The sequence below is a fragment of the Festucalex cinctus genome, chromosome 1 (assembly GCF_051991245.1).
Source record: "Festucalex cinctus isolate MCC-2025b chromosome 1, RoL_Fcin_1.0, whole genome shotgun sequence".
Lineage (NCBI taxonomy): Eukaryota > Metazoa > Chordata > Actinopteri > Syngnathiformes > Syngnathidae > Festucalex > Festucalex cinctus.
The window spans coordinates 61,080,467-61,092,588 of record NC_135411.1 but is presented as its reverse complement, the minus strand read 5'-3'; the positions used below and the strand labels follow the sequence as shown (position 1 = coordinate 61,092,588).

General features: G+C 40.0%; 1 protein-coding gene across 1 annotated transcript; it reads right to left on the bottom strand.

Moving 5' to 3' along the window:
- Positions 1–5,248: 5,248 nt before the first annotated feature.
- On the bottom strand, positions 5,249–11,338 carry LOC144003314 (uncharacterized). Its single transcript, XM_077499435.1, has 4 exons — positions 11,256–11,338; positions 9,762–10,025; positions 6,122–6,385; positions 5,249–5,622 (listed from the first exon to the last, which is right to left on the bottom strand). Exons 2-4 carry the CDS (start codon positions 9,927–9,929, stop codon positions 5,374–5,376), a joined length of 681 nt encoding a protein of 226 aa, XP_077355561.1. The 5' UTR covers positions 9,930–10,025; positions 11,256–11,338; the 3' UTR covers positions 5,249–5,373.
- Between the last annotated feature and the right edge of the window lie 784 nt (positions 11,339–12,122).

Below are 12,122 nucleotides of genomic sequence, written 5' to 3'. Positions count from 1 at the left end.
CCATTTGTCTCCACACCTGCTCTCAGCGACAGCCTAACATGGGGGACACTCAACCTAGCCAATCCAAAACAGGCCGGGCAAAGTGTCAGGGACGAGGACAGTTTGGACAAGACAAAGGCTGTTACATCTGCGACAGTATGGACCACTGGGCCAAGAAATGCCCCAAGAGGTACCGGGACAAGCAGCGTGGTGGACGAGGTGGACGGGGGTCCCAAGGGTGTGGTCGACCCCAGCGGAGCCAACAGACTTTGCAGCCGTTCCAGTCTGACTGGGGGCGCGAGGGAGAGGGGGCGATGCGGTCGACGGAACCTCAGCCTCCAGCATTTAAAAAGGGAAGTGACGCGCGCACACACACACACACACACACACACACACACACACACATACAGGTTTATATGGTATAGACTGACAAATTTCAAAAACAGGCCCGGTGGTGGTTTAGGTTGACACACCTTTTTAAAGGGACTATAACGATGGGAGTAAGGCTAAAACACTGCAAAAAAATTGAGAAAAAATTAGCACACTTCAGCTCTTAGAAAAGAGGTTCACAACCTGAGATATCAGACCTGACAGAATGGTGGTTTTTGACGACACTTGAATTGTGGTTTACAAGGACAAAACAGGATTGTGGCGACTTTAAATGGACAAGGAAGTCACGCCCCCCACCACCCAAAATTAACATAAATACACCACCTTACACCACTATGCATTAGGTGAACAGAACCAAAAAAGAGCATTTGGTTATAGATGGATGATGGTTTCACCCCTGTAAGTGTTTCTTCATGACTAATACAAAAATACAAGACAGTAATGAGCATCAGCATTATTGAAACTTTAAAAAAACAATGACGTCACATTTACAGCCACCTAAATGAAGACACAACGGCTACTTAGTTATTAATGGTAAATTATTCTCTCTTGTTTTTTTTAAAGAACAATACAGTACAACTGGGAGAAAACTGCAACAAATGTAAAAGTTTTGAAACCTTTCTATTATCTGGCTTAGAAAATTAATGACATCATATACTATATTTTGTCAATAATGTGGATGGATATGTTGTAATTTAAATCTTTCGTGTATCACAAAATTCTGCCATTTCATCAAATAAATAGCTAGGACAGATTAGGTAAAACATATTCTCAATTTTAGACTTCTTTTTTTAATTAAATGCGTACATGCATTATATTTTTAGCACAGCTAAGTTATAAGACCCGAATGTATGGGATAAACATCCACCCATCCATCCATCCATCCATCCATCCATCCATCCATCCATCCATCCATCCATCCATTTTCTTTACCGCTTACACCTCACAAGGGTCGCAGGGGCTGCTGGAGCCTATCCAAGCTGGCTACGGGCAGTAGGCGGGGTACACCCTGAACTTGTTGCCAGCCAACTGGAGGGCACACGGAGACGAACAACCACAAGCACACCTAGGGACAATGGACTAAATGTTATTCAAATTGAGGGGGCGGTCCGACCCGTGTTTTGGGTTGGGCTCCGCGGTTGCAAACAGCCTTTCATTGGTCGAATGAGCGGCTCGGCGAACAAGGAAGTCTCGCCGGCTTGCATTGGAGAGCTCCAGCAATGGATGACTATCTTGTCCACTGTCGACTTGTTGTCTAGCAAGTTGAGACTTGCAACCATAGGGATGGGGTACTCGAGGACCGGGGTTGAGAAACACTGTGCCTTGCCAGTCGCGAATGCTCCAGTACCTGCTAACACAATGACAGAAAATCTAAGTTATTTTTCAAATGACTATTGTGGGGTATATGCCACGGAAGACGCGGGACTTCCGTGTTTTTGCACATCAGCTTTGATTCCGGTTCCGGGTCGCGTTCCAACACCCGCATCCCCCACCGCTGTGCCCCTCAACCGTGTGCTTGCGTCAATGGGCAGGAGCGCGCAGGGAGTCTCTGAAGTGCTTCGGAGTAGCATTAGTTTTTTTTCTTGAATGTGTATTACTTGTGCGCAATATTTAAAAAACATCATGGGAGCAACGTCATCTGAAGGTACTTTTCTATTGGCTGCTGCTAGATGACATCACTTCTGTGTGACATACTTTCAAACGTCATTATTCTGGTTTGTATAAAAATAAATTACTAAAACTCACATTTAAAATCATCCCTAAAGGCTCATGCATTAAATTAATTACTAAAGACTAAAACGAAGGACATGTATAGTTAGTTTTAGTTAGTTTTGTAAACATAAAATGTAGTTTCAGTTAGTTTTCGTTATCTAAAAAGCATTTTCGTTTTTATTTTATTTCGGTAACAATATTGTTTTTTAAATTTTAGTTTTAGTTTTTTCATTAGTTTTAGTTAACTAAAATAACCTTTAATGGCACCTCGATACCCTCCCTTCTTACTTTGACCATCTCCAAACATTTTTGTTTTGTTTATTTTATTTGAACTGAGTCAAATGCCATTTTTAACATGTTGCGGGCCACTGAAAAATGGACGGCGGGCCGCAAATGGCCCCCGGGCCGTAGTTTGGACACCACTGCTTTAAACCAATAAACAATGTGACGAACTCACGGTAAAAAACTATATGTGAGCTCCGTCTGTATAACACACCTGCAATTTGATCAGCACTTTATAAAAATGTACTGTTCTGTAAAGTACTTTGTTTCAGTTGCAGCTGTTGTGAAAGTGATATCCATCGAGTTGAGATGGTATGTCGCAATGCCATATAGTAACATCTAATGGTCAACTTTGTAACCTACATGTGATCCCACAAAATGGCTCTTACGTCCATCCATCCATCCATCCATCCACGATTTTCTGTACCACTTACTCCTCACAAGGGTAGCGGGGGTGCTGGCGCCTATCCCAGCCAGCTTTGAGCAGTAGGCGGGGGACACCCTGAACTGGTTGCCAGCCAATCGCAGAGCACGCAGAGACGAACAACCATCCATGCTCACACTCACACATATGGACAATTCAGAGTTCAATTAACCTGCCATGCATGTCTTTGGAATGTGGGAGGAGAGTACCCGGAGAAGACCCAAGCTGGCACGGATAGAACATGCAAACTCCATCCAGGAAGGCCGAGGCCTTGACTTGATATTTCGTCCTCAGCACTGGGAGGCGGACGTGCTAACCACTCTAACACCGTGCCGCCCTGGCTCTTACGTCTTTATTTTAAAATATACAGTCAGTAAATAATGTTAATGTGTCATGGAAATCAGTAAAAGTGTCTTGAGGTAGGGAGAGGTTTTAAATTGATTAATTGAATAAACACCCCAAAAATCAGAGTGAGACAATGATATGGCCGGCTAATTAATTTTGAACAAAAAAAATGCACTATTTTAGCATTCAGATGCTTAATCTAAAATAATTACATTGACTAACTATAACAACTACTTTAATGTTTTCAAAGTACTGTAAATCTGTCCTGTTGGTAAAACATGAATGCTCATAATGAAATTCAAGTTGCCTGATGCAACACGTTCAAAAAAATGAAATAGCAAAATGAAAGCAACCACAAGAAAAAAGAAATGTTATTTTTGAAAACATATATTCATCAAATTGTGACTCAAGAGGTTTCGGTCTGAGCCTATCCCAGCCGGCTTTGAGCAGTAGGCGGGGGACACCCTGAACTGGTTGCCAGCCAATCGCAGAGCACACAGAGACGAACAACCATCCACGCTCACACTTACACCGAGGGACAATTCAGAGTGTTCAATTAACCTGCCATGCATGTCTTTGGAATGTGGGCGGAGACTGGAGTACCCGGAGAAGACCCAAGCTGGCACGGATAGAACATGCAAACTCCATCCAGGAAGGCCGAAGCCTGGACTCGATCTTGTGTCCTCAGCACTGGGAAGCGGACGTCTAAGCACTCTCACACCGTGCCGCCCTGGCTCTTACGTCTTTATTTGAAAATATACAGTCAATAAATAATGTTAACGCGTCAACATGGAAATCAGTAAAAGTGTCTTGAGGTAGGGAGAGGTTTTAAATGTTTTTTTTCTTTTTGTAGAATTTTATTTGAACAAAAAAAAAATGCAGTTTTAGCATTGAGATGCTTAATCTAAAAATAAATAAATAAATACATTGACTAACTATAACAACTACTTTAATGTTTTCAAAGTACTGTAAATCTGTCCTGTTGGTAAAACATGAATGCTCATAATGAAATTCAAGTTGCCTGATGCAACACGTTAAAAAAAAAATGAAATAGCAAAATGAAAGCAACCACAAGGAAAAAGAAATTTTCTTTTTTATTTTTGAAAACATATTCATCAAATTGTGACTCAAGAGGTTTCGGTCTGATGCTGAAACTTGTCAACTGTACTTTGCCTTTGTTTACAGCTCTTTAAGTGTGAGATTTAGCAAACCTGCAAATCTTTATTCAGGTCACAGGTTCCTGGCCCGAATGTATGGGATAAACAGGCCCAAAATCCTGGTGTGAAAGTTCACCTTCAGATGGGATGGTTGTTCCAGCCTCCTGGGAAGGCCTGAAAACAGATGAACAACATCTGCCAAATCCAACATGCCATCTAACTCAAAGAACTTCAAAACAAAGGTGCATCACACTGGTCCTGACATCTTGTAACTCACTCGTGTCGACCGCCGGTCCTCCAGCATGGCTGCCTTTGCACTCGGCACACAAATGTGACATCACACGGGAAGGGCCTGTAGCAATGTTTGCTTTGTTTTTTTTTTAATCCCATTTCTACATTTAGGTCTTATGACCTGGCTGTACTGAAAGAAATATAGAGTAGATCTGTATATATTCTTTGTTTACCTAATCTGTCCTTTACACAAAGTACAAGCAGCTATTTTCGGATGAAACAGCAGTATTTTTTTTGACACACAAAAGAGTAAAATTACATCTGTCCACATTGATGACAAAATATAGCATATATCATTAATGTTCTAAGCCAGGTAACAGGTTTCAAAACATTTACATTTGTTGCAGTTTTCTCCCAGCTGTACTGTATTGTTGTTTAAAAATTGAGAATAATTTACCATTAATTGTCACGATATCATTGAACTAAATAGTTCACCTGCATTATTGAAAAAGTCATTTTTCATTTCTTTGCAATACATAAACAATTCTTGAATAAAACATAACGTACATATCAGCATTTATTTGTTACTAATATTTTATTATTTTCGGTAAACAAACATCAATAAATACAGTCTGCAAAATTGTTTATTTTAGAAATATTTTATTTAAAATCAATTAAAAAAAAAGGAAAAGAGATAAATGAATAGAAAGTGCAAATGGATGAAGTCATTGACAGTGACAGGGATTGGTCAGCCTCTCACAGGAGGTCACCTTTTTCTTCAGCTTTTTTTTTTCTCACACATTTTGTATTATTTTCTTCTCTTTCCTCTATTGCTTCTTCCTTTCTTTCTTCTCACACTCCTTCTTTTGCTTCTTTTCTTTTTTTCTCATGTTCCTTCCTTTCTTTTTTCTCCTTCTCCTCACGCTCCTTCTTTTCCTTCTTTAGTTTCCTCTCGTGCTCTTTCCTTTTTTTTTTGTCTTTGGCCTCACGCTTCTTCTCTTCCTTCCTTTCTTTCTTCTCTTTGGCGGCACGCTCCTTCTTGTTCTTTTCTTTCTCTTCTTTTCTTGGCTCTTTCTTTTCATTTGTCTTCATGCCGTCACTCTGAAAATAAAAGAGACACCAACTGTCAATTAAACAATTCATCAACCCTATCAAAATTATTACACATTTACTGCCGCCTGCTGTCGACTTGAAATGACATCATAAGGGCTCAGCTTGTGATCGTCACATGACAAAAACCCAGAAAACAACTGGTCGCCACCTGCGCCCTTGGGCGCTGTGATGTCATTTTCAGTCGACAGCTAGTGGCAAAATTGCAACAGATAAAACCAAATGGACATTCATGCTTAATTAAAATTCCACAAAGGCAGTATAAATCAGAATATCGTGTTTAGACTAATGGAGTTGTTTGAGTTCCCCTTTAAATGAAGCTCAAGCTAACATGTAAAGATGTTTGATATAGAGGAAAAGCTCATGTGCAACTTGCAAACACCACAAAAGAAAAATGATACTAAGGAGTCTGTGAGGCAGACATCCTAACCATTAGTACACCGTGCTGCCCATAATTCAACCAATCAAAGAAAGGAGATGAGGAGCTAACCGATAAGCTGCCTCCGACGAGGGTCTCGCTGTCATCGTGTTGTTGGTTGGGGAGTTGCAGCTGGATCCACATGGTCTCCATCCAGGTCTCCAGACAGCCCTCAAGCTCCTCGGCTCTTTTCTTCCAATTTCGGCGCTTTCCTCGCCTCCTCTCGAGCTGTGAGGCCATGGAGCAGAACAGCTGCGCCAGGTGCAGCTCGTATGGGCTCCAGTCACTCCTCTCATCCTCAAATGATATCTTTGTATCTTCAAGATGTTTCAAATCCTGAGCAAACAACAAAATAGACATGAGAAGAATGTATAAAATATACATATGGCATGTACCCAAGGCTCCAGGCGAGCTAGGCGGTCGCCTAGGGCGCCATCTTGTGGAGGGGGCGCCAAATTGCAGAAAGGAAAAAAAATAAAATTTAAAAAACACAAACACAAAAAGCCCTCCCCCCCTCTCGTGTTTTCTAACATAAAATGTGTTATATAGTAAATAAATATATTTTATTAAGTTCCTTTTTTTTATTACTTCTTTTTCAAATAAATGACTGAGTTCACGACCTGCTGTCCTGGCGCCCTGAACCTGACCCGCTGCTGCCGATTACAATGAATGAAAGGTAGGGGGAGGCAGGGCCGGCCCAGGCTACAGGCGAGCTAGGCGGTCGCCTAGGGCGCCATCTTGTGGAGGGGGCGCCAAATTGCAGAAAGGAAAAAAAAGAAAATTTAAAAAACACAAACACAAAAAGAAGCTGTGGTAAACAATCCTTCAGTGTCATCTTCACCAGAGGCTACTGAATGTAAGTGCATGGATGGTGCATTTAATACAAACAGCCATAATTTCTGACATTGTATTCTATCATAATGAAAAAAAGGATTTGTTTTCCCTGCTTTAACACCAAAATTATTTGAAGTGATGTATTTTGTTTCATGTACAGCTGAAGCAACAGCCAGTCAAGCACCAATCAGCAGTACTTTGAGTGACACAAAGCTCGATCTTCTAGATCCAGGTGACTATTTCAGTTATATCAGTTATTGCTGCATCATGTACAGTGCTCAGCATATATGAGTATACCACCTTTGAAAAATGTAAAGATTTTGTTCAATATCTCCCCGCGACCCTTGTGAGGAATAAGCGGTCAAGAAAATGGATGGATGGATGGATGTTCAATATCTCAATAAACAGAAGAACAATTTCCAAAATATTGACAAAATGTTTTCTGTAGAATACGCACTTGACTCACAACATGAAAGTAAGGTTGTAATAGGATGCATAGATTACAAAATCTTCAATTTAATCAAATTAACTAATGAAAAAAAAAAAAAAAGCAACCCACAACAAAAACGACTACATCTAGTATTTTCTATGATCTCCATGACTGTTATGGGTAGCAACATGTCTGCTAGGCCTGGAATTAACAAGCCTTTTTCTCTGAGTCTACTTATTTGTGCAATATGTACTAAAAAAACAAAAAAACACTCTTAGCAGAGATGCAGTCATTTCTTACCTGGCCAAAATCCAATATGTCAAGCATGGAACTTTTAGTTTTTCTAGAGGAGAAAAAACTTAGAGAAATCTATCCCAACATGTGGGTAGCACTCAGAGTGGCTGCTACCATATCAGTGACTGTAGCATCAGCTGAGAGATGCTTTTCCAAGCTTAAACTAATAAAAACTATTTAAGGTCTACCATGTCACAAGAACGGCTAACTAGAGTGGCACTTATCAGCATCAATCAAGAAGTATCCAGGCAGCTATCCTTTGACGCACCAATTGATGCCTTTGCTGCAAGGAGGTCCCGGCGTGCACTATTTTAAGTATTTGCCGTTATGTTCCTAAGTTATTTAGTGAAGTTTTTTTGCACACTATTCACATTATCTGTGAATCACCTTATTGCCAAAGTTTTACGATATATCAAAGTTTGTATATTGATACATTTACTATTTTTTGTATCTTACACAATTATTAATGTACATAGTGAAAACATTTTGAGGTTTTAAATACTGTCATTTTGCAAAAATTGCAATCAAAAGTTGCATTGCATTGTACTTCTGTTATTTTTCTTATTTTTATTTGTTTGTGGAATTTGGTATTTATTGTGTGGTGTGCTATTAAATATAATATATCTATAATTTTTTTTTGTGTGTGTTTTTTTTATGGGATTGGGGGGGGCTACCATGTACATTTTCGCCTAGGGTACCAAATCATGTAGGGCCGGCCCTGCATGTACTGTATATAGAAAAACATTTGACATTGGCAGAAAAACAGTAATAGAGATTATTTTGATTGATATTGAAATCACGATTAATAAAAAAATGTATAGATGTCAACAGAAAAAATCAACTATTCACAACTACAATCATAGCCTCATGCCGACTCATCCCTGCACGTTGAACATTTTATTCTTAAACACTCGATTACATTTGTCAACTACAAATGATCTTGTAAATAAATATGTGAAATTCAAGCCACCTGCATTTTCATTCTGTTGCATCCATTCAAACGGAATAAACATCTCTCTTACCCTTACTGAGTTTTATTTTCACAAGGCTTGGGACTTACTGCGCTAACCTGGGACGTCACCTTGTGTATAATTCGTGCCATATTATGTATATATCATGAATAATTTAAAACTCAACTCTTAACTTGAAAGAACAACCTGAAAATAAATGAAAAACAAAGTGAAAAAAAATAAGAATATACTGAAATAATGGCCAACAAAATTAATACAGGCTGCTCCTGCGATGCGCGTGTTGGCCTCCTGGAGGCAGTATAGTGCCGTTATTGAATAGAGTATACACTTAAAAGGAACCAAGAATAGTGGAAAAAGAATTGTGATTTAGGTTTATCATAAACCAACCGGTGCCGGTTGGTGTGGGTTCGCTTCTCCGCCTGGGAGACCATGCTTGTCTCTAGTGATGTGTCGGTCACGAACGAGTCTTTTGAACGGCTCGTCGACGTGAACGATGGGAACTGAGTCTTTATCGAGAGCCGTTCGTCCCCCTACAATGCCTACCCCCCGCCAACCGCGCGCACCGACCGTTCGCTTTTGGAGGGAGCGTCAACTTCGCGTATTCGTGTCAATCAAACAATTTACTGTACTTGTAATTGGGTCGTTAAACTCTGAAACAAATAACAAAAAGAGAGAGAGGAGACCGCTCACTGCGCATGCCTGTTTTAGCGCCATGGCAGACGTTAGAAAAGAGAGACGGAATGAAGGGGAGAGGAGGCGTACAACATCAGTGCGGGAGAAAAACTGGGCAGGGGGAGAGGAGGAGCTGCCGAAGGACTCACGACCTAGTAGAAGTGAGTGGCTAAAAGGTAGATTTGATAGATGTGACAGCTAAACAGTCAAAATATCGCTGGTGCATTGTACACGTGCACGTGCTGGTCAATGTATGTAAACTGTTGTACACTACACATTTATATTTTCTTATGTTATAAGAGAATAAAACTTCATTGAATGTTATTGTTCGGACTATTCCATATGTCATGTCATGTCATTTTTTTGAAAATGGCAAAATAAATAAATAAAAGAGCCAGTCTTTTGAACGGTTCTTTTACGTGAACGGCTCCCGAATGAATGACATCCTAACCACTAGTACACCGTGCTGCCCATAATTCAACCAATCAAAGAAAGGAGGTGAGGAGCTAACCGATAAGCTGCCTCCGACGAGGGTCTCGCTGTCATTGTGTTGTTGGTTGGGGAGTTGCAGCTGGATCCACATGGTCTCCATCCAGGTCTCCAGACAGCCCTCAAGCTCCTCGGCTCTTTTCTTCCAATTTAGGCGCTTTCGTCGCTGCCTCTCGAGCTGTGAGGCCATGGAGCAGAACAGCTGCGCCAGGTGCAGCTCGTATGGGCTCCAGTCACTCCTCTCATCCTCAAAAGATATCTTTGTATCTTCAAGATGTTTCAAATCCTGAGCAAACAACAAAATAGACATTAGAAGGATGTATAAAATATACATATGGCATGTACTGTATATAGAAAAACATTTTATATTAGCAGAAAAAAAATAATCGAGATTATTTTGATTGATATTTAAATCATGATTAATACAAACATTTATAGATGTCAACAGAAAAAACTCAACTATTCACAACTACAATCATAGCCTCATGCCGACTCATCCCTTCACATTGAACATTTTATTCTTAAACACTGTATTACATTACATTACATTTGTCAACTACAAATAATCTTGTCAATAAATATCACGTGAAATTGAAGCCACCTGCATTTTCATTCTGTTGCATCCATTCAAACGGAATAAACATCTCTCTTACCGTTACTGATATTTATTTTATCTTATGTTTTTGTTCTATTATTATTTTCACAAGCCTTGGGACTTACTGTGCTAACCTGGGACATCACCTTGTGTATATAATTCGCGCCATATTATGTATAATATTGTGAATAATTTAAAACTCAACTCTTAACTTGAAACAACAACCTGAAAATAAATGAAAAACAAAGTGAAATAAGAATATACTGAAATAATGGCCAACAAAATAAATACTGTCATGTTTTGGTTCTATTTAGGGTGGGTTTTGCTTTGCTTTTGTTGGGTTTTTAGTTTGTCATGTTTTGATTTCCTGTTTTTTCCTAGTATCATTAAGCCTTTCCATGTCCACCTGTGTTTTCCTGCCCATCCTCATGTTCCATCCAATCAGCAACCCCTTCCACTTGTGTCTTGCCCAGCTGTGTCTCGTCGTGTGTAATTAGTGTGTGTATTTAGTTATCGGGTTTTGTGTCAGTGTTTGTCGGTCCATTATTCTTGTTTCCCCACGTTCATGTTGCCAGTGTTTCCGTCTGTTCATGTATAGTTCCCTCTGGTATTTTTGTATTCGTTGCCACCCAGCCCTGTTTGCTACTTTCGTTTTTGTTGGATTAAATTTACTTCTTTTTTCCGCACCTCTGCCTCCCTGCCTCGTTCGCCTCCTGCATTTGGGTCCACCACCACACTTCCGCGTTCCCGACAAATACAGGCTGTTCCTGCGATGCGCGTGTTGGCCTCCTGGAAGCTGTATAGTGCCATTATTGAATAGAGTATACACTTAAAATGAACCAAGAAGAGTAGAAAATAAACCTAAATCACAACCGTTTATAAAATATGGGCTCCAGGTGGAAGAGTGGAACCGTCACTTACCTTCAGTGCCGGTTGGCCTGGGTTCGCTTCTCCACCTGGAGACCATGTGTGGCTTACGAGAGGTAAGCTTGTGTGAGTGTGAGTGTGTGATTACAAACAAAAAAGGTTTATGAAATAATGGACTCTTATGCATAAATAGCCGTGACGTGCTCCCGAGAAATATTTTGTGGGCCCGTAGAGGAGCTATAATATATAATTTACATAAAAAAAAAAAAAAAGAAAAAAAAAAAGCTTTCCTCGCTATGCAGGCGGCTTGTATGTATTTCCGTGTAGTAATCATTTTAAGGAATTAGGTCATTACCAGAGTTCAAGCGGTCAAAATTACGGCTCTGGGAGATCTAATTAGAAGTTTTAAAATTCTGACATAATAGCAAGGAGCGGACCCTGTTCTTTTTGAGTGGGTTAAGGATATTGGATTACAGTTTTACATCACATTAACAGTGCGTTCCGCTGAAGCGTGCGCTCATTCGGCGAATGCGGAAGTCATTTGTGCATATAGTCCATACAACTTGTTTTTCACAGATTGGGGAGAATGTATGACCGAGTATTGCTATATCTGTAAGTATGTGTTCCTACAGCATTTGTGTGTGAATATTTGTTATTTGAAGGAATATCACTCCCGGAAGTAGATGCTAATTTCCCGTTAGCATGGTACATTGACTTTAGCATTTGGTGTTTGTATTTAAAACGAAGCATGTCTTGTCTTTAAATGTACAATGTACAATTGTTTTCGTTTAGTGATGAGTTTTACAGTAAACTCCAACGCGGGTGTCATTAAACAGTTTAAAGCACTCTCGGAAAGGGAGAAGTAACATGGTGCATTCTAGGTACTTTCCACAACGTTGCAACTACCGCACGCACACACCT

Bases quoted from the DNA above. Each gene is read 5' to 3' on its own strand.
- LOC144003314 (XM_077499435.1), bottom strand. From the start codon at position 9,929: ATGGCCTCACAGCTCGAGAGGCAGCGACGAAAGCGCCTAAATTGGAAG. The intron at 6,386-9,761 runs GTTAGCTCCTCA...TTGTTTGCTCAG, and splicing joins TCGTCGGAGGCAGCTTATCG to GATTTGAAACATCTTGAAGA. The intron at 5,623-6,121 runs GTTAGCTCCTCA...TTTTATTTTCAG, and splicing joins TCGTCGGAGGCAGCTTATCG to AGTGACGGCATGAAGACAAA.